The sequence below is a fragment of the Mobula birostris genome, chromosome 1, assembly GCF_030028105.1.
Source record: "Mobula birostris isolate sMobBir1 chromosome 1, sMobBir1.hap1, whole genome shotgun sequence".
Taxonomy (NCBI): Eukaryota; Metazoa; Chordata; class Chondrichthyes; order Myliobatiformes; family Myliobatidae; genus Mobula; species Mobula birostris.
This window is the reverse complement of record NC_092370.1, coordinates 342,502-363,779: the sequence shown is the minus strand read 5'-3', so window position 1 is coordinate 363,779 and position 21,278 is coordinate 342,502. Positions and strand designations below refer to the sequence as shown.

General features: G+C 44.6%; 1 protein-coding gene across 2 annotated transcripts in view; it reads right to left on the bottom strand.

The window, feature by feature from the left end:
• avl9 (AVL9 homolog (S. cerevisiase)) overlaps positions 1 to 21,278 on the bottom strand; it is a 286,897-nt gene that overhangs the window by 70,976 nt on the left and 194,643 nt on the right. For both annotated transcript variants that reach the window (XR_011885036.1, XM_072251628.1), the window contains exon 13: positions 16,077 to 16,194. Coding sequence is in view for 1 of the 2 variants with exons in the window: in XM_072251628.1 (XP_072107729.1) it covers positions 16,077 to 16,194 (118 nt within the window). In the remaining variant the exon portion in view is untranslated. The remainder of the gene's footprint in view (positions 1 to 16,076; positions 16,195 to 21,278) is intronic.

Here is a 21,278-nt window from a genome sequence, read left to right as displayed (position 1 = left end):
GTAAGAGAGGAGGAGAAAGCGTCAGAGGAGCTGGGGGCCTCCGTCAACAGGGTACAGTCCTTGGTAGTAGCCCCCTATGCTGAAGTGACCCCAGGGGGTGGTAAAGGAGATCGTGGCAGAGTTGAGAACTGAGATGTCCCAGTGACTGAGTGACTATCTCTATGGTGCCAAGTTTGAGATGAGGACAGATAACAATCCCCTAACTTGTATCCTGACCTCAGCGAAATTGGATGCCACAAGCCACTGGTGTTTGGTGCCATTGTCTGCATATGACTTCAGCCTGAAGCACTGGCTGGGAAGTAGGAACATTGATGCCGATGCAATGCCCCGATGTGTGTATGACGGGCTGGACGGGGACAGAGAGTGGGAGAGTGTTCCTGTCCTGGGAGTGAAAGCCATGTGCCAGTTTTCCGTCACGGTGAAGGCAGAGGAAAGGCAAGGGCAGGATCGAGCGGTAGATCAATTGGGAGCTCCTGATGGCACCATTCCACAAGTTTACTATAATCTGTCTGCTCTGAAGACAAACCAGTTGCCAGAATTGAGTCCAGAGGAAGTGGCAGCTGCTCAACGAGATGACCCGGGCATCGGTACCATTTGGTCAGTGGTCGAAAAAGGAGATATGGCCCGAGCGGATAGGACAAAACACACTGCGGTGTCTCAATTACTGAGAAAATAGCCCAGATTGGAGTTGAGGAACCAGATCCTATACGGGTCATGTTGCCTCTGGACTGGCCTTGGCATTCTCGGCTGGTTCTGCCCGAGAAGTATCGGAGGATTGTGTTGAAGTCGCTTCACGGTGATTCTGGCCTATGGAGTGCTCAAAGATCAGTTCTACTGGCACTGGATGAAGACGTTGCATGGATTTCCTGTCAATAGAGCCAGATGCCAGCAACACGGTGAATGTCTTGGTCACTATGGATCACTACACCAGATATGCACAAGCCTTCCCTACCAAGGATCGGAGTGCGTCACAGTGGCCAAAGTGTTATGGGAGAAGTATTTCATTTATTATTGGCCCCCCCAGGCAGATATGTAGTGATAAGGAACGAGATTTCGCAAGTAGGCTCATACATGAGCAAATGAGCATGCCTGGGGTCGAGAAGTTGAGGACTACGCCTTATCACCCGCAGGGTGATTCCTGGCCTGAGAGATTTAATCAGACCTTGCTAGACATGCTCAGAGCCTTGGAGACCAGCAAAAAGGACAAGTGGAGTCAACATATTGGACATCTGGTCCACTGTTACAACTGTACACAAAATGAAGCTACTGGGTACTCGCCATATTATGTGATTTTTGGGCGCGAGGCGAGGTTGCCTGTCAACCACTGTCTTGGGACTGGCAAGGAAGATCTACCACCGAAGACTTATCTGAAGTATGCGTTTTATATGAGAAAGGAGCTGAAAAAGGCTTATGAATTAGCTGAAGTTGTAGCTACGTCGTGTCATCGGCGAACCCGATGATGTGGTTCGAGCTGTGTGTTGCAGCACAGTCGTGGGTCAGCAGAGTGAACAGCAGTGGACTGAGCACACAGCCCTGGGGGGCCCCCGTGCTCAGTGTGATGGTGTTGGAGATGCTGCTTCCAATCCAGACTGACTGAGGTCTCCCAGTCAGGAAGTCTAGGATCCAGTTGCAGAGGGTGGTGTTCAGGCCCAGTAGGCTCAGCTTTCCAATCAGTTTCTGGGGAATGATTGTGTTGAATGCTGAACTGAAGTCTATGAACTGCATATCTGCTCCCCGATATCCCTGTTACTATTGGGCGGCCTATAAAACACACCCAATAAAGTTACTGACCCCTTCCTGTTCCTATCCTCCACCCACAGAGACTCCGTAGACAATCCCTCCATGAAGTCCACCTTTTCTGCAGCCCTGACACTATCTCTGATCAACAGTGCCACGCCCCCACCTCTTTTGCCTCCCTCCCTGTCCTTTCTGAAACAACTAAAACCTGGCCCTTAAAGTAACCATTCCTGTCCCTGAGCCATCCAAGTCTCTGTAATGGCCACAACATCATAGCTCCAAGTACTGATCCACGCTCTAAGCTCATCGCTTTGTTCACAATACTCCTTGCTTTAAAATAGACACATCTCAAACTGTCCATCTGAGCGCATCCCTTCTCTATCACCTGCCTATCCTCCCTCACACACTGTCTCTCAGCTTTCTCTATTTGTGAGCCAACCGCCTCTTGCCCAGTCTCTTCAGTTCGGTTCCCACCCCCCCAACAATTCTAGTTTAAACTCTCCCCAGTAGCCTTAGCAAACCTCCCCACCAGGATATTGGTCCCCCTGGGATTCAAGTGCAACCTGTCCTTTTTGTACAGGTCACACCTGCCCCAGAAGAGGTCCCAATGATCCAGAAGTCTGAATCCCTGCCCCCTGCTCCAGTCCCTCAGCCATGCATTTATCCTCCACCTCATTCTATTCCTATACTCACTGTCGCGTGGCACAGGCAGTAATCCTGAGATTACTACCTTTGTGGTCCTGCTTCTCAAGTTCCTTCCTAACTCCCTGTAGTCTTTTTTCAGGACCTCTTCCCTTTTCCTACCCTGGCACCTGGGAGGCAAACTACCGTCCGAGCTTCTTTCCTGCGTCCACAAAATCGCCTGTCTGACCCCCTAACCATAGAGTCCCCTATCACTACTGCCTTCCTCTTCCTTTCCCTACCCTTCTGAGCCACAGGGCCGGACTCTGTGCCAGAGGCACGGCCACTGTTGCTTCCCTCAGGTGGGCTGTCCCCCCAACAGTACTCAAACAGGAGTACTTATTGTCAAGGGGTACAGCCACTGGGGTACTCTCTAGTACCTGACTCTTCCCCTTCCGCTTCCTGACTGTTACCCACTTGTCTGTCTCCTGTGGCCCCGGTGTGACCACCTGCCTATAACTCCTTTCTATCATCTCCTCACTCTCCCTGACCAGAGGAAGGGTCATTGAGCTGCATCTCCAGTTCCTTATCTCAGTCCCGCAGGAGCTGCAGCTCGACACACCGGGTGCAGATATGGCTGCCTCATTATATGTTAATGATTTGGATGATGAAATTGATGGCTTTGTTGCAAAGTTTCCAGACGATACAAAGATAAATGGAGGGCAGGTAGTTTTCAGGAAGGAGAGACTACAAAAGGACACAGATTGCAAGAACGGGCAACAAAGTAGCGAATGGAATAGTGTATGACCATGCACTTCAGTAGGAGGAGGAAGGTGCAGAACATGTATGTTCCAAAAATGAAGAAATACTCAAATGGTAAAATAGTACAATCGTGGCTGACAAGGGAATCAAAGCTTTTGTAAAAGAAAAATTAGTGGGAAGATAGAGGATTGGGAAGTTTTTAACAATTTGTAGAGAGCAACTAAAAAAGTTATTAGAAGGGAAAAGATGAAATAAGAAAGCAAGCTAGCAAATAATATCAAAGTGGATAGTAAAAGTTTTTTCAAGTATGTTAAAAATAAAAGAGAAATGAGAGTGGATATAGGTCCGCTAGAAAATGAGGGAGGAGAAATGATAACGGGGGACAAGGAGATGGCTGATGAACTAAGTCAGTATTTTGCATCAGTCTTCACTGTGGAAGACACTAGCAGTATGCCTGATATTGTAGTGTGTGAAGGAAGAGAAGTGGGTGCAGTTATTGTTACAAGAAAGAAGATGCTCAAAAAGCTGAAAAACTTAAAGGTACATAAGTCACCCAGACCAGAAGAACTGCACCCTAGGGCTCTGAAATATAGAAATATAGAAAATATACAGCACAATACAGGCCCTTCGGCCCACAAAGTTGTGCCAAACATGTCCCAACCTTAAAAATTTCTAGGTTTACCTTTGCCCTCTATTTTTCTAAGCTCCGTGTACTTATCCAAAAATCTCTTAAAAGACCCTATTGTATTGGCATCCAACACTGTTGCCGGCAGCCCATTCCACGCACTCACCACTCTCTGAGTAGAAAACTTACCCCTGACATCTCCTCTGTACCTACTCCCCAGCACCTTAAACCTGTGTCCTCTTGTGGCAACCATTTCAGCCCTGGGAAAAAGCCTCTGACTATTCTCTCATCATCTTATACACCTCTATGAGGTCACCTCTCATCCTCCATCGCTCCAAGGAGAAAAGGCCGAGTTCACTCAACCTATTCTCATAAGGCATGCTCCCCAATCCACGCAACATCCTTGTAAATGTCCTCTGCACCCTTTCTATGGCTTCCACATCCTTCCTGTAGTGAGGCGACCAGAACTGAGCATAGTACTGCAAGTGGGGTCTGACCAGCTGCAACATTACCTCTCGGCTTCTTAATTCAATTCCACAATTAATGAAGGCCAATACATCGTACGCCTTCTTAACCACAGAGTCAACCTGCGTAGCTACTTTGAGTGTCCTATGGACTCGGACCCCAAGATCCCTCTGATCCTCCACACTGCTAAGAGTCTTACCATTAATACTATATTCTACCATCATATTTGACCTACCAAAATGAACCACCTCACACTTATCTGGGTTGAACTCCATCTGCCTCTTCTCAGTCCAGTTTTGCATCCTATCAATGTCCCGCTGTAACCTCTGACAGCCCTCCACACTATCCACAACACCTCCAACCTTTGTGTCATCAGCAAACTTACTAACCCATCCCTCCACTTCCTCATCCAGGTCATTTCTAAAAATTACGAAGAGTAAGGGTCCCAGAACAGATCTCTGAGGCACTCCACTGGTGACCGACCTCCATGAACATGACCTGTCTACAACCACTCTTTGCCTTCTGTCGGCAAGCCAGTTCTGGATCCACAAAGCAATGTCCCCTTGGATCCCATACCTCTTTACTTTCTCAATAAGCCTTGCATGGGGTACCTTATCAAATGCATTGAGGAATGTTTAATGGCTCTGGGTCTGTACTCGCTGGAATTCAGAAGGATGAGGGGAGATCTCATTGAACCCTTTTGAATCTTGAAAGGCCTAGACAGAGTAGATGTGGAAAAGATGTTTCTCATGGTGGGAGAGTCTAGGACAAGACGGCACAGCCTCAGGATAGAGGGGCGCCCTTTCAAAATGAGAGATATGGAGAAATCTCTTTAGACAAAGGGTGGTGAATTTGTGAAACTTGTTGCCACATGCAGCTGTGGAGGCAAGATCGCTGGGTGTATTTAAGGCAGAGATTGATAGGTTCTTGATCGGACATGGCATCAAAGGTTACAGGAAGGAGGCTAGGAACTGGGGTTGAGGAGGAGATAGAAGAAAAAGGATTAGCCATAATTGAATGTCGAAGCAGACTCGATAAGCCAGATGAGCTAATTCTGCTCCGACACTGGCATGCAAAAGCTTGGGTACCACCAGTTAAAATTTCTGTCACTGTGAACAGTTAAGTGAGTAGAAGATGAACTGATCTCCAAAAGTCATAAAGTTAAAGATGAAACATTCTTTTCAACATTTTAAGCAAGATTAGTGTATTATTTTTGTTTTGTACAATTTTAGAGTGAAAAAAAGGAAAGGAGCACCATGGAAAAGTTTGGGCACCCCAAGAGATTTGAGCTCTCAGATAACCAAGGTCTCAGACCTTAATTAGCTTGATAGGGGTATGGCTTGCTCACAGTCATTGTCAGGAAAGGCCAGGTGATGCAAATTTCAAAGTTTTATAAATAACCTGACTCCTCAAACCTTGTCCCAACAATCAGCAGCAACGGGCTCCTCGAAGCAGCTGCCTAGCACTCTGAAAATTAAAATAAATGATGTCCACAAAACAGGAGAACATAGAACATAGAATAGCACAGCACAGTACAAGCCCTTCGGCCCACAATGTTGTGCCGACCCTCAAACCCTGCCTCCCATATAAGCCCCCACCTCAGATTTCTCCATATACCTGTCTAGTAGTCTCTTAAACTTCACTAGTGTATCCGTCTCCACCACTGACTCAGGCAGTGCATTCCACGCACCAACCACTCTCTGAGTAAAAAACCTTCCTCTAATATCCCCCTTGAACTTCCCACCCCTTACCTTAAAGCCATGTCCTCTTGCATTGAGCAGTGGTGCCCTGGAGAAGAGGCGCTGGCTATCCACTCTATCTATTCCTCTTATTATCTTGTACACCTCTATCATGTCTCCTCTCATCCTCCTTCTCTCCAAAGAGTAAAGCCCTAGCTCCCTTAATCTCTGATCATAATGCATACTTTCTAAACCAGGCAGCATCCTGGTAAATCTCCTCTGTACCCTTTCCAATGCTTCCACATCCTTCCTATAGTGAGGTGACCAGAACTGGACACAATACTCCAAGTGTGGCCTAACCAGAGTTTTATAGAGCTGCATCATTACATCGCGACTCTTAAACTCTATCCCTCGACTTATGAAAGCTAACACCCCATAAGCTTTCTTAACTACCCTATCCACCCATGAGGCAACTTTCGAGGATCTGTGGACATGTACCCTGAGATCCCTCTGCTCCTCCACACTACCAAGTATCCTGCCATTTACTTTGTACTCTGCCTTGGAGTTTGTCCTTCCAAAGAGTACCACCTCACACTTCTCCGGGTTGAACTCCATCTGCCACTTCTCAGCCCACTTCTGCATCCTATCAATGTCTCTCTGCAATCCTTGACAATTCTCGACACTATCTACAACACCACCAACCTTTGTGTCGTCTGCAAACTTGCCAACCCACCCTTCTACCCCCACATCCAGGTCGTTAATAAAAATCACGAAAAGTAGAGGTCCCAGAACAGATCCTTGTAGGACACCACTAGTCACAATCCTCCAATCTGAAAGTACTCCCTCCACCACCACCCTCTGCCTTCTGCAGGCAAGCCAATTCTGAATCCACCTGGCCAAACTTCCCTGGATCCCATGCCTTCTAACTTTCTGAGTAAGCCTACCGTGTGGAACCTTGTCAAATGCCTTACTAAAATCCATATAGATCACATCTACTGCACTACCCTCATCTATATGCCTGGTCACCTCCTCAAAGACCTCTATCAGGCTTGTTAGACACGATCTGCCATTCACAAAGCCATGCTGACTGTCCCTGATCAGACCATGATTCTCTAAATGCCTATAGATCCTATCTCTAAGAATCTTTTCCAACAGCTTTCCCACCACAGACGTAAGGCTCACTGGTCTATAATTACCGGACTATCCCTACTACCTTTTTTGAACAAGGGAACAACATTCGCCTCCCTCCAATCCTCCGGTACCATTCCCGTGGACAACGAGGACATAAAGATCCTAGCCAGAGGCTCAGCAAGCTCTTCTCTTGCCTCGTGGAGCAGCCTGGGGAATATTCTGTCAGGCCCCGGGGACTTATCTGTCCTAATGTATTTTAACAACTCCAATACCTCCTCTCCCTTAATATCAGCATGCTCCAGAACATCAATCTCACTCATATTGTCCTCACCATCATCAAGTTCCCTCTCACTGGTGAATACCGAAGAGAAGTATTCATTGAGGACCTCACTCACTTCCACAGCCTCCAGGCACATCTTCCCACCTTTAACTCTAACCGGTCCTACCTTCACTCCTGTCATCCTTTTTTTCTTCACATAATTGAAGAACACCTTGGGGTTTTCCTTTACCCTACTCGCCAAGGCCTTCTCATGCCCCCTTCTTGCTCTTCTCAGCCCCTTCTTAAGCTCCTTTCTTGCTTCCCTATATTCCTCAATAGACCCAGTTGATTCTTGCTTCCTAAACCTCATGAATGCTGCCTTCTTCCTCCTGACTAGATTTTTCACTTCACTTGTCACCCATGGTTCCTTCGCCCTACCATTCTTTATCTTCCTCACCGGGACAAATTTATCCCTTACATCCTGCAAGAGATCTCTAAACATCGACCACATGTCCATAGTACATTTCCCTGCAAAAACATCATCCCAATTCACACCCGCAAGTTCTAGCCTTATAGCCTCATAATTTGCCCTTCCCCAATTAAAAATTTTCCTGTCCTCTTTGATTCTATCCTTTTCCATGATAATTACAAAGGCCAGGGAGCGGTGGTCACTGTCCTCCAGATGCTCACCCACTGAGAGATCTGTGACCTGACCCGGTTCATTACCTAGTACTAGATCTAGTATGGCATTCCCCCTGGTCGGCCAGCCCACATACTGTGACAGGAATCCATCCTGGACACACTTAACAAATTCTGCCCCATCTAAACCCTTGGAACTAATCAGGTGCCAATCAATATTAGGGAAGTTAAAGTCACCCATGATAACAACCCTGTTATTTTTGCACCTTTCCAAAATCTGCCTCCCAATCTGCTCCTCTGTATCTCTGCTGCTACCAGGGGGCCTATAGAACACCCCCAATAGAGTAACTGCTCCCTTCCTGTTCCTGACTTCCACCCATATTGACTCAAAAGAGGATCCTGCTACATTACCCACCCTTTCTGCAGCTGTAATAGTATCCCTGACCAGTAATGCCATCCCTCCTCCCCTTTTTCCACCCTCTCTATCCCTGTTAAAGCACTGAAATCCAGGAATATTGAGAATGGATTCCTGCCCTGGTGCCAGCCAAGTCTCTGTAATGGCCACTATATCATAATTTCATGTATGTATCCAAGCTCTCAGTTCATCACCTTTGTTCCTGATGCTTCTTGCATTGAGGTACACACATTTCAGCCCTTCTACCTTACTGCCTTTACACCATTTATTCTGCTTCTCTTTCCTCAAAGCCTCTCTGTATGTTAGATCTGGCTTTACTCCATGCACTTAGAACCATAGAAACTACAGCACAGAAACAGGCCCTTTGGCCCTTCTTGGCTGTGCCAAACCATTTTCTGCCTAGTCCCACTGACCTGCACACGGACCATATCCCTCCATACACCTCCCATCCATGTATCTGTCCAATTTATTCTTAAATGTTAAAAAAGAACCCGCATTTACCACCTCGTCTGGCAGCTCATTCCATACTCCCACCACTCTCTGTGTGAAGAAGCCCCCACTAATGTTCCCTTTAAACTTTTCCCCCCTCACCCTTAACCCATGTCTTCTGGTTTTTTTTCTCCCCTTGCCTCAGTGGAAAAAGCCTGCTTGCATTCACTCTATCTATACCCATCATAATTTTATATACCTCTATCAAATCTCCCCTCATTCTTCTACGCTCCAGGGAATAAAGTCCTAACCTATTCAACCTTTCTCTGTAACTGAGTTTCTCAAGTCCCGGCAACATCCTTGTAAACCTTCTCTGCACTCTTTCAACCTTATTTATATCCTTCCTGTAATTTGGTGACCAAAAATGAACACAATACTCCAGATTCGGCCTCACCAATGCCTTATACAACCTCATTATAACATTCCAGCTCTTACACTCAATACTTCGATTAATAAAGGCCAATGTACCAAAAGCTCTCTTTACGACCCTATCTACCTGTGACGACACTTTTAGGGAATTTTGTATCGGTATTCCCAGATCCCTCTGTTCCACTGCACTCCTCAGTGCCTTACCATTAACCCTGTATGTTCTACCTTGGTTTGTCCTTTCCAACGTGCAATACCTCACACTTGTCAGTATTAAACTCCATCTGCCATTTTTCAGCCCATTTTTCCAGCTGGTCCAAGTCCCTCTGCAGGCTCTGAAAACCTTCCTCACTGTCTACTACACCTCCAATCTTTGTATCATCAGCAAACTTGCTGATCCAATTTACCACATTATCATCCAGATCATTGATATAGATGACAAATAACAATGGACCCAGCACTGATCCCTGTGGCACACCACTAGTCACAGGCCTCCACTCAGAGAAGCAATTTTCTACCACCACTCTCTGGTTTCTTCCATCGAGCCAATGTCTAATCCAATTTACCACCTCTCCATGTATACCTAGCAACTGAATTTTCCTAACTAACCTCCCATGCAGGACCTTGTCAAATGCCTTACTGAAGTCCATGTAGACAATATCAACTGCCTTCCCTTCATCCACTTTCCTGGTAACCTCCTTGAAAAACTCCAACAGATTGGTCAAACATGACCTACCATGCACAAAGCCATGTTGACTCTCCCTAATAAGCCCCTGGCTATCCAAATGCTTGTAGATTCTGTCTCTTAGTACTCCCTCCAATAACTTACCTACTACTGACGTTAAACTCACCGGCCTATAATTTCCCGGATTACTTTTCGATCCTTTTTTAAACAACGGAACAACATGAGCCACTCTCCAATCCTCCGGCACTTCACCCGTAGGCAGCAACATTTTAAATATTTCTGCCAGGGCCCCCGCAATTTCAACACTAGTCTCCTTCAAGGTCCAAGGGAACACCCTGTCAGGTCCCAGGGATTTATCCACTTTAATTTTCCTCAAGACAGCAAGCACCTCCTCCTTTTCAATCTGTACAGTTTCCATGGTCTCACTACTTGATTCCCTCAATTCCATAGATTTCATGCCAGCTTCCTTAGTAAATACAGACGCAATAAACCTATTTAAGATCTCCCCCATTTCCTTTGGTTCCGCACAAAGCCGACCACTCTGATCTTCAAGAGGACCAATTTTATCCCTTACAATCCTTTTGCTCTTAATATACTTGTAAAAGCTCTTTGGATTATCCTTCACTTTGACTGCCAAGGCAAACTTCTTTCACTGCTCTATTGCTCTGGGTCCCATCCCCCTCGCCAATTAGTTTAAACCCTCCCGAACAATGCTAGCAAACCTACCTGCAAGGATATTCCTCCCCCTCGAGTTCAGGTGCAACCCATCCAATCTGTACAGGTCCCACCTTCCCCAGAAGAGATCGCAGTGATCTAAAAATCTAAAACCCTGCTCCCTGCACCAACTCCTCAGCCACGCATTCAACTGCCATCTCCTCCAATTCTTACCATCACTGTCACGTAGTACTGGCAGCAATCCTGAGAACGTCACCCTTGAGGTCCTGTTCTTCAGCCTTCTGCCTAATTCCCGAAACTCACACTTCAGGACCTCATCCCTCTTCCTGCCTATGTCGTTGGTCCCAACATGTATCACGACTTCTGGTTGCTTTCCCTCTCGTACCAGGATGTCGTGCACCCGGTCAGAGATATCCCGGACCCTGGCACCCAGGAGGCAACAAACCATGCGGGCGTCCTTTTCACGTCCACAAAATCTCCTGTCTGCTCCCCTGACTATAGAGTCTCCAATGACGACAGCTCTCCTCTTCTCCGTCCCACCCTTCTGTACCACAGGGTCAGACTCAGTGCCAGAGGCCCTGCCACCGTGGCTCACACCTGGCCGGTCGTCCCCGCGAACAGTATCCAGGACGGTAAACTTATTATTCAGGGGAATGGCTACAGGGGTGCTCTAAGAAGATAGCTATAAGAAGATAGCAAAGCGTTTTCGGGTAGCCATTTCCTCAGTTCGTAACGTAATTAGGAAATGGCAATTAACAGGAACAATGGAGGTCAAGTTGAGTTCTGGAAGACCAAAAAAACTTTCCGAGAGAACTGCTCATAAGATTGCTAGAAAGGCAAATCAAAACCCCCTTTTGACTGCAAAAGACCTTCAGGAAGATTTAGCAGACTCTGGAGTGGTGGTGCACTGTTCTACTGTGCAGCGATACCTGCACAAATATGACCTTCATGGAAGAGTCATCAGAAGAAAACCTCTTTTGCGTCCTCACCACAAAATTCAGCTTCAGAAATTTGCAAAGGAACATATAAACAAGCCTGATGCATTTTGGAAACAAGTCTTGTGGACTGATGAAGTTAAAATAGAACTTTTTGTCCACAATGAACAAAGGTATGTTTGGAGAGAAAAGAGTGCAGAATTTCATGAAAAGAACACCTCTCCAACTGTTAAGCACGGGTGTGAATCGATCATGCTTTGGGTTTGTGTTGCAACCAGTGGGACGGGGAACATTTCACTGGTAGAGGGAAGAACGAATTCAATTAAATACCAGCAAATTCTGGAAGCAAACATCACACCGTCTGTAAAAAAGCTGAAGATGAAAAGGGGATGGCTTCTACAACAGGATAATGATCCTAAACACACCTCAAAATCCACAACGGACTACCTCAAGAGGCACAAGCTGAAGGTTTTGCCATGGCCCTCACAGTCCCCTGACCTAAACATCATCAAAAATCTGTGGATAGACCTCAAAAAAGTAGTGCATGCAATACAGCCCAAGAATCTCACAGAATTAGAAGCCTTTTGCAAGGAAGAATGGGCGAAAATCCCCCAAACAAGAATTGAAAGACTCTTCGCTGGCTACGGAAAGCATTTACAAGCTGTGATACTAGCCAAAGGGCGTGTTACTAAGTACTGACCATGCAGGGTGCCCAAACTTCTGCTTCGGGCCCTTTTCCTTTTTTGTTATTTTGAAACTGTAAAGGATGAAAATAAAAAAGTATTCTTGCTTAAAATATTAAAGAAATGTGTCATCTTTAATTTCATGCCTTTTGGAAATCAGGTATAATCTTTTACTCGCCTAGCTATTCACAGTAACAGAAATTTTGACCAGGGGTGCCCAAGCTTTTGCATGCCACTGTATGTCTTATGGTCCTAAGAAATAAAGGGGTTGACTATTTTCTAAATGGAAAGAAAATACAAAAAACTTAGGTGCAAAGGGACTTGGGAGTTGTTGTGTAGGATTCCTTAATGATTAATTTGCAGGCCAAGTCTGTGGTGAGGAAGGCAAATACAATGTTAGCATTTCCTCTCCACATCCACTCCATCAAGGCCTTTCGTCATTTGATAGATTTCATTGAGTTCACCCCTCTTTCTTCTGAGTTCTAGTGAATACAGGCCCAGAGCCTTCAAACTCTATTCCATAAGACCATAAGATATAGGAGCAGAAGTAGGCCATTCGGCCCATCAAGTCTGTTCCACCATTCAATCATGGGCTGATACATTTCTTCCCATCATTCCCACTCCCCTGCCTTCACCCCATACCCTTTGATGCCCGGCTAATCAAGAACCTATCTATCTCTGCCTTAAATACACCCAATAACTTGGCCTCCACAGCCACTTGTAGCAACAAATTACACAGATTTACCACCCTCTGACTGAAGTAATTTCACTGCATCTCTATTCTAAAAGGATGTCCTTCAATCCTGAAGTCATGTCCTCTTGTCCTAGAATCTCCTACCATGGGAAATAACTTTGCCACATCCACAAACGTTTGTAATCTGTTCAGGCGTTTTAACTGGAACGTTTCTATGAGATCCCCCCTCATTTTCCTGAACTCCAGGGAATATAGCCCAAGAGCTGGCAGACGTTCCTCATACGGTAACCCTCTCATTCCTATTCAATCCTGGAATCTTTTTTGTGAAACTCGTTTGAATCCTCTATAGTTTCAGCACATCTTTTCTAAGATAAGGGGCTCAAACCAGCTCACAATACTCCAAAGTGAGGCTTCACCAGTGCTTTATAAACTCCCATTCTTGCTTTTATATTCTAGACCTCTTGGAATGAATGTAAAATTTGCCTTCCTCACTGCAGACTCAACCTGCAAATTAACCCTTTGGGAATCCTGCACAAGCACTCCCAAATCCCTTTGTGCCTCAGTTTTTTGTATTTTCTCTCCATTTAGAAAATAATCAACCCTTTTATTTCTTCTATCAAAGGGCATGACCGTTCACTTCCTGACACTGTATTCCATCTGCCATTTCTTTGCCCATTTTTGACAGGCAGGAGGAGAAGATGGTGGCATGCCACATGTGCGCAGCTCTCCGGTGAAAATGATATCATATCCATTAAATAGGGGCCGTGGACAATTCTGATGTGATGGAGAATGGACGTGAAAGCACAGAGGAACATCTGGAGAAATTTCTGAAACGCCCATTCGCTGCTGTCATTACTGTGTGGTCATGAATCTTTCAGAGGGTAGCCCTCAAAATCCCCGGCCTTGCCTACTTTTGGTGACCGAGAAGGAGGTCGAATTGCTCAGACAGAGATGGCGCTCAGTACTCGGTGTCGGAGAGCTGATCGGAGCTCGAAGTTTTTGGATGACTCAGAGTCGGATTGTGTTCGGCATGGCAGGGAGAATTTTTCTTCCTTCTCCAGTCTGCGTGAGATGTGGGACATTTGAGAAACTTTGAACTTTACTGTGCTCACGGACTTTCTTCATCAAGTTATGGTATTGTGCACTGTTGTAACTATATGTTATAATTATGTGGTCTTGTCAGTTTTTTCAGTCTTGGTTTGTCCTCTGTTTTGTGATATCACATTGGAGGAAATAATGTATCATTTCTTAATGCATGCATTATTAAATGACGATAAAAGAGGACTACGTGTCTTCATAATCATAATCTGTCTATGGCCTTCTATAGCCTTTCTGCTTCCTCAAAACTTCCTGCTCCTCCATATCATCTGCAAACTTTGCAAAAAAGCCATCAATTCCATCATCCAAATCTTTGACATAACATAAAAAGAATCAGTCCTAACGCAGACCCCTGTGGAACACCACTAGTCACTGACAGCCAATGAGAAAAAGCTCCCTTTTTCCCAATCAGCCACTGCTTTATCCTTGTAGAATCTTTCCTGTAATACCATGGGCTCATAGCTTGTTAAGCTGCCTTATGTGTGGCACCTTTTCAGAGGCCTTCTGAAAATCCAAGTATAGAACATCAAGTTCAAGAAATGGCTAGGAAATTATAGGCCGATGAGCCTGACATCAGTAGTGGGAAAGTTACAGGTTGGTCAGAAGCTTCTCATTCAATTGGATTAACATTGACTTTGCGGGAGAAGTCAGAGAATGGTAGTAGAAGGTCACCTCTCTGACTAGTCAAGTCCCACAGGAATTGGTGCTGGGTCTGTTGTTGTTCGTTATCTATATCAGTGATCTGGTTGATAATGTGGTTAACTAGATCAGCAAATTTGCAGACGAAACCAAGGTTTGGGGTGTAGTGGACACTGAGGAAGATCATTTGAACTTGCAGTGAGATCTAGACCAGCTAGAAAAATAGGTTGAAAAATGGCAGAGGGAATTTAATGTAGACAAGTCCAAGGTGTTGCACTTCAGTAGAACCAACCAGGGTAGATCTTACACATTGAAAAGCTGGGCATTGAGGAGTGGGGTAGAATAAAGGGATCTGGGAATACAGGTCCTTAATTCGTTGAAAGTGGCATCACAGGTAGATAGAATCATAAAGAAATCTTTTGAAACATTGGCCTTCATAAATCAAAGTAGTGAGCACTGGAGATGAGATGTTGTGTTGATGTTGCATAAGATGTTGTTGAGGCCTAATTTGGAGTATTGTGTGCAGTTTTTGCCACATACCTACAGGAAAGATGTAAACAAGATTGAAAGAGTACAGGGAAAATTTACAAGGATGTTGCTTAGACTAGAGGGCCTGCATTTTCTGGAAAGATTGAATAAGTTGGGAGTTTATTCCTTGGAAAATTTCAAAGTTCAAAGTAAATTTTGTTATCAAAATATCCATATGCCACCATATACAACTCTGAAATTCATCTTCCTGCAGGCATACTCAGCAAATCTACAGAATAGTGACTATAACATTGAAGATTGAGGGGAGATTTGAAAGAGGTATACAAAATTATGAGGGGTACAGATAGGGTAAATGCAAGCAGTCTTTTTTCACTGAGGTGAGTCGGTCTACAACTATAAGTCATGGGTTAAAGGTGAAAGGTGAAAAATTTAATGGGAACATGAAGGGAAACTTCTTCACTCAGAGGGTCGTGAGGATATGGAACAAGCTGCCAGTGCAAGTAGTGTAAGTCAGCTTGATTTCAACGTTTAGGAGAAGTTTGGCTAGGTGCATCGATAACAGAGATATGGGTGGCTAACGCCTGGGTGCAGGCCGATGGGGTCGAGGCAGTTTAAATGGTTCAGCATGAGCAGATTGGCCCAGAGGGCCTGTTTCAATGCTGTACTTTTCCATTGCTTTATTCATTCCACATAATCCTCAACAGGAACTGAATAGTGAAAGATACACAAATAGCATTAAGAACTCAGCAGGTCAGGCAGCATCTAAAGAGGGGAATAAACAGTCGATGTTTTGGGTCACAACCCTTCATCAGGACTCTCCACATCAGAGTCTCGGCCTGAAATACTGACAGATTATGTCCCTCCTTCGATGCTGCCTGACCTGCTGAGTTCCTCCAGCATTTTGTGTGTGTTTATCTGTATTTTCAGCATCTACAGGATCACTTGCGTTTCTGAACAGAGAAAGATTTGAAATAAGTGAGATGAGCTTACCCAGGATGAACTTGAGTTATAGCAGGGTACTTGTTGCTGTGCCACACTCTGAAGTTGTGTGTATTCCTCCAGGCAGCAACAAACGGGAGGCCATAGTCTGCCAACATTCTTTCATTATCTACAGAGCAAGCAGAGATATTTAGATATATTGCTTTATCACAACTGTAAATAACATTCAGCCAGCAATCCAGTCAGAATATGATAAACAATTGAATATTAATGTAATGCCATAATTCATGGAGTTACAGAAGGCAACAGCAGTGAAAAGGCCAAAAATACCTTCCCATCAGCCCTGCTCACCGGTTGGCTTTCCCACACCACTAAAATTTATTTCCTTTTGTAAGCCACAAGTGAGTCTAGCCATTCTTACAGTCAGACCACACAGTCCAAATGTTAAGCATACTACACAAACAACATAATTTTTCCAATGGTCTTTGGTTCCTTCCCTAAGCAACTTAAACCTAAGTCCAAATGAGGAAAGGATAAAGAAAAACAATGTAAAATAATCAAAGAGATTTCATGGCACTATTATCATTTCAAGGTCACTATTTCTCTTTTCAACTAGTTCTGTGACCTAGTTCAGTACTGGTCCCCACAATGTTGTGTCCTCAGCCCTTATTCTTCTGTGTGAACAGGTTTTGCTCTAACTTTATCTGCTAGTTTACAGATGACACCAGTGTAATGGACTGGATCTCAGAGTACAGGAAGGAGATGCAAAGCCTGGTGGCATGATGTCATAAAGTACAGAAAAGAAACAGGCCCTTTGGCCCATCTAGTCCATAGAGAGCCACTTAAACTGCCTACTCCCATCAACGTACACAGGGACCATAGCCCTCCATACCCCTACTATCCACGTACTTATCTAAGCTTCTCTTAAACATTGAAATCCAGTTCACATTCACCTCTAGCACTGGCACTTCATTCCACACTCTCAGGACCCTCTGAGAAAAGAATCTTCCCCTCATGTTCCCCTTAAATTTTTCACCTTTCACCTTTAACCCATTACATCTAACCTCACTGGAAAAAGCCTGCTTGTATTAATCCTATCTATACCCCTTGTAATTTTGTATACACTGTACCTCAATCAAGTCTCCTCTCAATCTTCTATGTTCTGTGGAATATAGTCCTAACCTATTCAATCTTTCCCTATAACTAAAATCCTCCAGACCCAGAATATTCTTGTAAATTTCCCCTTTACTCTTCAACCTTGTTTACATCTTTCCTATACGTAGGCACCAAAAAAAATCACACAGTACTCTAAATTAGGTTTTACCAACGTCTTATACAACTTCAACATAACATCCCATTTCCTGTACTCAATACATTGATTTATGAAGGCCAATGTGCCAGAAATTTTCTTTACGACCCTATCTACACGTGAAGCCACTTTCAACAAATTTGGACATTGATTCCCAGATTCCTTTGTTCTACCACACTACCCTACCGTTCACTGTGCAAGAGCTACCCTGGATGGCCCTGCCCAAAACATCAGATTAAATCCCATCTGCCATTTCTCAACCCATTTTTCAAGCTGATGCAGATCCCTTTGCAAGCCATGATAGCCTTCTTCGCTGTCCACTACACTGCCAATTTTGGTATCATCTGCAAATTTGCTGATCCACTTGACCACATTATCATCCAGATTGTTGATATAGATGATAAACAGCAAAGGACCCAGCACTGATCCTTGTGGCACACCACTAGTCACAGGCCTCCAGTCAGACAGGAAACACTCTTACTACAATTCTCTGCCTTCTCCCACAAAGCCAATGCACAATCCAGTTTACTACCTCATCTTGAATGCCAAGCAACTGAACCTTTCTGACCAACCTCCCATGCAGAACCTTGCCAAAGTCCATGTAGACAACAGCCACTGCCTTGCCTTCATCTACTTTCCTGGTAACTTCCTCGAAAAACTCTATAAGATTGGTTAGACATGATCTACCATGCATGAAGCCCTGCTAACTAACCTTAATCAGCCATGTCTTTCCAAATAATTACATATCCAGTCTCTCAGAATACCTTCCAATAACTTTCCCACAACTGATGTCAGACTTACTGGCCTTTAATTTCCTGGTTTATGTTTGGACGCTTTTTTAAACAGAACATTTTCTATCCTTCAATTCTCTAAGAACATAAGAAATAGGAGCAGGAGAAGGCCATCTGGCCCATTGCGTCTGTTCCACCATTCAATAAGGTCATGGCTGATCTGGCCATGACTCACTTCTACTTACCTGCCTTTTCCCCATAATCCTCAATTGCTCTACTAAGCAAAAATCTATCCAACCTGGTCTTAAATACATTTACTGAAGTAGCCCCCACTGCTTCATTGGGCAGAGAATTCCACAGATTCACCACCCCCTGGGAAAAGCAGTTCCTCCTCATCTCCATCCTACACCCCCGAATCTTGAGGCTATGTCCCCTAGTTCTTGTCTCACCAATTAGTGGAAACAACTTTTCTGCTTCTCCTATTGCTAAGGATGATTTAAAATATCTTGACAACTTTTCCCTTGGCGTGAGCAAAACAAAAGAGCTGGTCATTGACTCCATGAAGCGGGGAGGAGTGGATAGTACAAATGCTCTTATTTATATTTAGATACTATTCAACTGTTGAGGAGGATGACCTACTGGGCGGAGCCACAGTGAATCTGGGCAGAGAGATGAAGAGTACGGAAGAGTTGATGGGAGAGCTGTTAGTCAGAAGAACAGAGACAAGGTTCTGTGGGCACAATAGAGACATCCGGATGGTATGTTGCCTACTTGGTATGAGATCAGGGATGTCTCGGATCGGATTCATGGCATTATCAAGGGCAATGGTGAGCAGCTAGAACCCTTGGTGCATATTGGCACCAATGACATAGATAGACAAGGTGAGGAGGTCCTGAAGAGAGATTTTAGGGGGCTAGGTAGAACGATGAGAAACAGAACTTCCAGTGCAGAAATCTCTGGATTACTACCTGTGCCATGTGCCAGTGAGGGGAAGAACAGAATGATTTGGCAGGTGAATGTGTGGCTGAGGAACTGGTGCTGGGTTCAGATTTATCGATCATTGGATAATTTCTGGGGAAGGTACGACCTGTACAAAAGGGTCGAGTTACATCTGAACCTGATGGGTTCCACTATCCTTGTAGGCAGATTGGCTAGAGTTGATTAAGGTGCCTTTAAACTAATTTGGCAGGAGGATGGAGTCATAGTGCTGAAAATGAGGCAGTTCATTTACAAACAGAGGCAATGTGGCAGTTGATTTACAATAAGTGGGAAGTTGGATGATTGGGAAGCTTGTAAAATCCAACAAAAGGCAACCAAAAAACTATAAGAAAGAGAAAAGATGAAGTATGAAGGCAGACTAGCCAATAATATAAAGCAAGATACCAAAAGTTTTTTTTCCAGTTTTGGTGAGGTAGGATGGGGGACAAAGAAATGGCAGATGAACTTAATGGGTTCTTTGCATCAGTCTTCACTGTGGAAGACACTAGCCGTGTGCCAGAGGTTCATGAGTGTCAGGGAGCAAAATGAGTGCCATTGCTCTTACAAAGGAAAAAGTGTTGGGCAAACTCCAGGTCTTACGGTGGATAAGTCACCTAGGCCAGATGGACTACATCCCACAGTCCTGAGAGAGGTTACTGAAGAGATAACGGATGCATTGGATATGATCTTTCAAGAATCACCTAATTCTAGCACAGCTCCAGAGGACTGAAAGATTGCAAATGTCAATCCACTCTTTAAGAAGGTAGGAAGGCAAAAGAAAGGAAATAATTGGCCAGTTAGCCTAACCTCAGTGGCTGGGAAAGTGTTGGAGTCTATTATTTCGGATGAGATTTCGAGGTTCTTAATGATAAAATAAATCAAAGTTAGCATGGTTTAGCAAAGTTAGCAAAGTTAGAAAATGATGCTGGAGAAATTGTAATGGGAGATAAGGAGATGGCAGAGGAACTGAACGAGTATTTTGCATTAGTCTTCACTGAGAAAGACATCAGCAGCGTACCAGACACTCAAGGGTGGCAGGGAAGAGAAGTGTGCGCAGTCACAATTACGACAGAGAAAGTACTCAGGAAGCTGAATAGCCTAAAGGTAGATAAATCTGCCGGACCAGATGGAATGCACCCGCGTGTTCTGAAGGAAGTAGCTGTGGAGATTGCGGAGGCATTAGCGATGATCTTTCAAAAGTCGATAGATTCTGGCATGGTTCCGGAGGACTGGAAGATTGCAAATGTCACTCCGCTATTTAAGAAGGGGGCAAGGAAGCAAAAAGGAAATTATAGACCTGTTAGCTTGACATCCGTGGTTGGGAAGTTGTTGGAGTCGATTGTCAAGGATGAGGTTACAGAGTACCTGGAGACATATGACAAGATAGGCAGAACTCAGCATGGATTCCTTAAAGGAAAATCCTGCCTGACAAACCTATTACAATTTTTTGAGGAATACACAAGTAGGCTAGACAAGGGAGATGCAGTGGATGTTGTATATTTGGATTTTCAGAAGGCCTTTGACAAGGTGCCACACATGAGGCTACTTAACAAGAGCCGATGGAATTACGGGAAAGTTACATAAATGGATAAGTTGGCTGATTGGCAGGAAACAGAGAGTGGGAATAAAGGGATCCTATTCTGGTTGGCTGCCGGTTACCAGTGGTGTTCTACAGGGGTCCGTGTTGGGGCCACTTCTTTTTACATTGTACATCAATGATTTGGATTATGGAATAGATGGCTTTGTTGCTAAGTTGCTGATGATACGAAGATAGGTGGAAGGGCCGGTAGTGCTGAGGAAACGGACAGTCTGCAGAGAGACTTGGATAGATTAGAAGTATGGGCAAAGAAGTGGCAAATGAAATACAATGTTGGGAAGTGTATGGTTATGCACTTTGGCAGAAGAAATAAACGGGTAGACTATTATTTAAATAGGGAGAGAATTCAAAGTTCTGAGATGCAACAGGACTTGGGAGTCTTCGTACAGGATACCCTTAAGGTTAACCTCCAGGTTGAGTCGGTGGTGAAGAAGGTGAATGCAATGTTGGCATTCATTTCTAGAGGAATAGAGCATAGGAGCAGGGATGTGATGTTGAGGCTCTATAAAGCACTGGTGAGACCTCACTTGGAGTACCGTAGGCAGTTTTGGTCTCCTTATTTAAGAAAGGATGTGCTGACGCTGGAGAGGGTACAGAGAAGATTCACTAGAATGATTCCAGGAACGAGAGGGTTAACA